The sequence below is a fragment of the Oncorhynchus kisutch genome, linkage group LG23 (genome assembly GCF_002021735.2).
Source record: "Oncorhynchus kisutch isolate 150728-3 linkage group LG23, Okis_V2, whole genome shotgun sequence".
NCBI classification, from domain to species: domain Eukaryota; kingdom Metazoa; phylum Chordata; class Actinopteri; order Salmoniformes; family Salmonidae; genus Oncorhynchus; species Oncorhynchus kisutch.
The window spans coordinates 45,700,603-45,703,911 of record NC_034196.2 but is presented as its reverse complement, the minus strand read 5'-3'; the positions used below and the strand labels follow the sequence as shown (position 1 = coordinate 45,703,911).

Genomic DNA, 3,309 nt, shown 5'->3' with positions numbered 1-3,309 from the left:
ACAGACCTACGTATATCTATCCAACCCTGCCTTTTTAAGGTCTTCGAAACGCCAAATTAACCAACAGATCACCGACCATTTTGAATCCTACCGTACCTTTTCCGTTATGCAGTTGGTTTACGAGCTGGTCATGGGTGCACCTCAGCCACGCTCAAGGCTGTAAATGATATCATAACCGCCATCAATAACAGACATTACTGTGCAGCCGTATTCATCGACCTGACCAAGGCTTTCGACTCTGTCAGTCACCACATCCTCCTTGGTTCAGTGTGTTAAATCGAAGGGCCTGTTGTCTGGACATCTGGCAGTCTCTATGGGGGTGCCACAGGGTTCAGTTCTCAGGCCGACTCTTTTCTCTGTATATATCAATGATGTCGCTCTTGCTGCTGGTGATTCTCTGATCCACCTCTACGCAGATGACACCATTCTGTATACATCTTGCCCTTCTTTGGACACTGTGTTAACTAACCTCCAGACGAGCTTTAGTGCCATACAACTCTCCTTCCGTGGCCTCCAACTGCTCTTAAATGCATGTAAAACTAAATGCATGCTCTTCAACCGATCGCTGCCCGCACCTGCCCGCCTGCCTAGCATCACTACTCTGGACGGTTCTGACTTAGGTATTTGTAGTTGGCCCCATATTCTAAGTGTCTGGTTAGATTGTAAACTCTCCTTCCAGACTCGCATTAAGCATCCCCAATCCAAAGTTAAATCTAGAATTGGCTTCCTATTTCGCAACAAAGCATCCTTCACTCATGCTGCCAAACATACCCTCATAAAACTGACTATCCCACCGATCCTTGACTTTGGCGATGTCATTTACAAAATAACCTTCAACACTCTACTCAGCAAATTGTATGCAGTCTATCACAGTGCCATCCGCTTTGACACGAAAGCCTCATATACTACCCACTACTGTGACCTGTATGCTCTTGTTGGCTGGTGCTCGCTTCATATTCATCACCAAACCCACTGGCTCCAGGTCATCTATAAGTCTTTGCTTGATCCCAACTTATCTCAGCTCACTGGTCACTATAGCAGCACCCATAGCACACGCTCCAGCAGGTATATTTCACTGGTCACCCCCAAAGCCAATTCTTCCTTTGGTTGCCTCTCCTTCCAGTTCACTGCTGCCAATTACTGGAACGAACTGCAAAAATCACTGAAGCTGGAGACTCATATCTCCCTCACTAGCTTTAAGCACCAAATGTCAGAGCAGCTCACAGATCACTGCACCTGTACATAGCCCATCTGTAAGTAGCCCATCCAACTACCTCATCCCCATACTGTTATTTATTTTGTTACTCCAGTATCTCTACTTGCACATTCATCTTCTGCACATCGATCACTCCAGTATCTCTACTTGCACATTCATCTTCTGCACATCGATCACTCCAGTATCTCTACTTGCACATTCATCTTCTGCACATCGATCACTCCAGTATCTCTACTTGCACATTCATCTTCTGCACATCGATCACTCCAGTATCTCTACTTGCACATTCATCTTCTGCAAATCGATCACTCCAGTATCTCTACTTGCACATTCATCTTCTGCACATCGATCACTCCAGTATCTCTACTTGCACATTCATCTTCTGCACATCTATCACTCCAGTATCTCTACTTGCACATTCATCTTCTGCACATCGATCACTCCAGTATCTCTACTTGCACATTCATCTTCTGCACATCGATCACTCCAGTATCTCTACTTGCACATTCATCTTCTGCACATCGATCACTCCAGTATCTCTACTTGCACATTCATCTTCTGCACATCGATCACTCCAGTATCTCTACTTGCACATTCATCTTCTGCACATCGATCACTCCAGTATCTCTACTTGCACATTCATCTTCTGCACATCGATCACTCCAGTATCTCTACTTGCACATTCATCTTCTGCACATCGATCACTCCAGTATCTCTACTTGCACATTCATCTTCTGCACATCGATCACTCCAGTATCTCTACTTGCACATTCATCTTCTGCACATCGATCACTCCAGTATCTCTACATGCACATTCATCTTCTGCACATCGATCACTCCAGTGTTATTGCTCAATTGTAGTTATTTCACCACTAGGGCCAATTGCCTTAGTGTAAGTAAGTATCTTACCTCATTTGCACACAATGTATATAGACTTACTCTATTGTGTTATTGACTGTATGTTTTGTTTACTCCATGTGTAACTCCGTGTTGTTGTTTGTGTCGAACTGCTTTGCTTTATCTTGGCCAGGTCGCAGTTGTAAATGAGAACTTGTTCTCAACTAGCCTCCCTGGTTAAATAAAGGTGATCTGGTCTACCTGGTTAAATAAAGGTGATCTGGTCTACCTTGTTAAATAAAGGTGATCTGGTCTACCTGGTTAAATAAAGGTGATCTGGTCTACCTGGTTAAATAAAGGTGATCTGGTCTAACTGGTTAAATAAAGGTGATCTGGTCTACCTGGTTAAATAAAGGTGATCTGGTCTAACTGGTTAAATAAAGGTGATCTGGTCTACCTGGTTAAATAAAGGTGATCTGGTCTACCTGGTTAAATAAAGGTGATCTGAAATAAACAATAATGAAAGAAAAGTAAAAACCTGCAGAGCCTCGGTCGTCCGTGGAATGAGTTTGACACCTCTGCTTTAACTGAATACAAAGCAATACATTTCCCCCTGCAATTATTCTGGACGACGATGACTCTTCTTTGAATTTGTGTGACAGAGGACTTTTGTTTTTTTATCTTCTAGGTTTACGAACAAGACGACTTGAGTGAACAGATGGCGAGCCTAGAGGGACTCATGAAGCAACTCAACGCCATCACTGGCTCGGCCTTTTAACCCCAGCAGCCCTGGCAGAGAGTCCCACCCAGACAGTCCGTCAGACCTACAACGCAGCACAGACAGACAGATAGCAGTACCACTAGAAGAAGCAGGAACACAGAAACAAGGGGCAGGGCACAGAGGAGGGGGGGGGGGGGCGCATGGTGCCTGGACCTCAGAAACACAGATACTTCTCAACAAACTCCCTATAATACTATAACCAACCCACCTAACGGACCTCTCTGTGTCCCTTTAATACTGTAACCAACCCCCAATCTGTCCGGTCTGTTCCTCTATAATACCCCCCCCCCCCCCCCCCCAGGACCTCTGAAAGAGGGACGACGAAGACTCTAAAATGATACACGATGAAGAAATGATATTTTATGTTTTCCAGTGTTGTTTTCCCTTTAAAACGTCAACTTTTTGAGTTTTCATTGATCAATGTTGTTAGTTTTTTTCCCATGTACTGGTGTTTTGGATAGAATTTTGAACTGAA

General features: G+C 44.2%; 1 protein-coding gene across 1 annotated transcript in view; it reads left to right on the top strand.

Moving 5' to 3' along the window:
* Nucleotides 1-3,097, top strand: part of LOC109881724 (netrin receptor DCC-like) — a 351,830-nt gene extending 348,733 nt beyond the window's left edge. The window contains 1 exon segment of the mRNA XM_031802667.1: nt 2,742-3,097. Coding sequence (XP_031658527.1) covers nt 2,742-2,831 — 90 coding nt within the window. The 3' untranslated portion in view covers nt 2,832-3,097.
* Nucleotides 3,098-3,309: the final 212 nt, after the last annotated feature.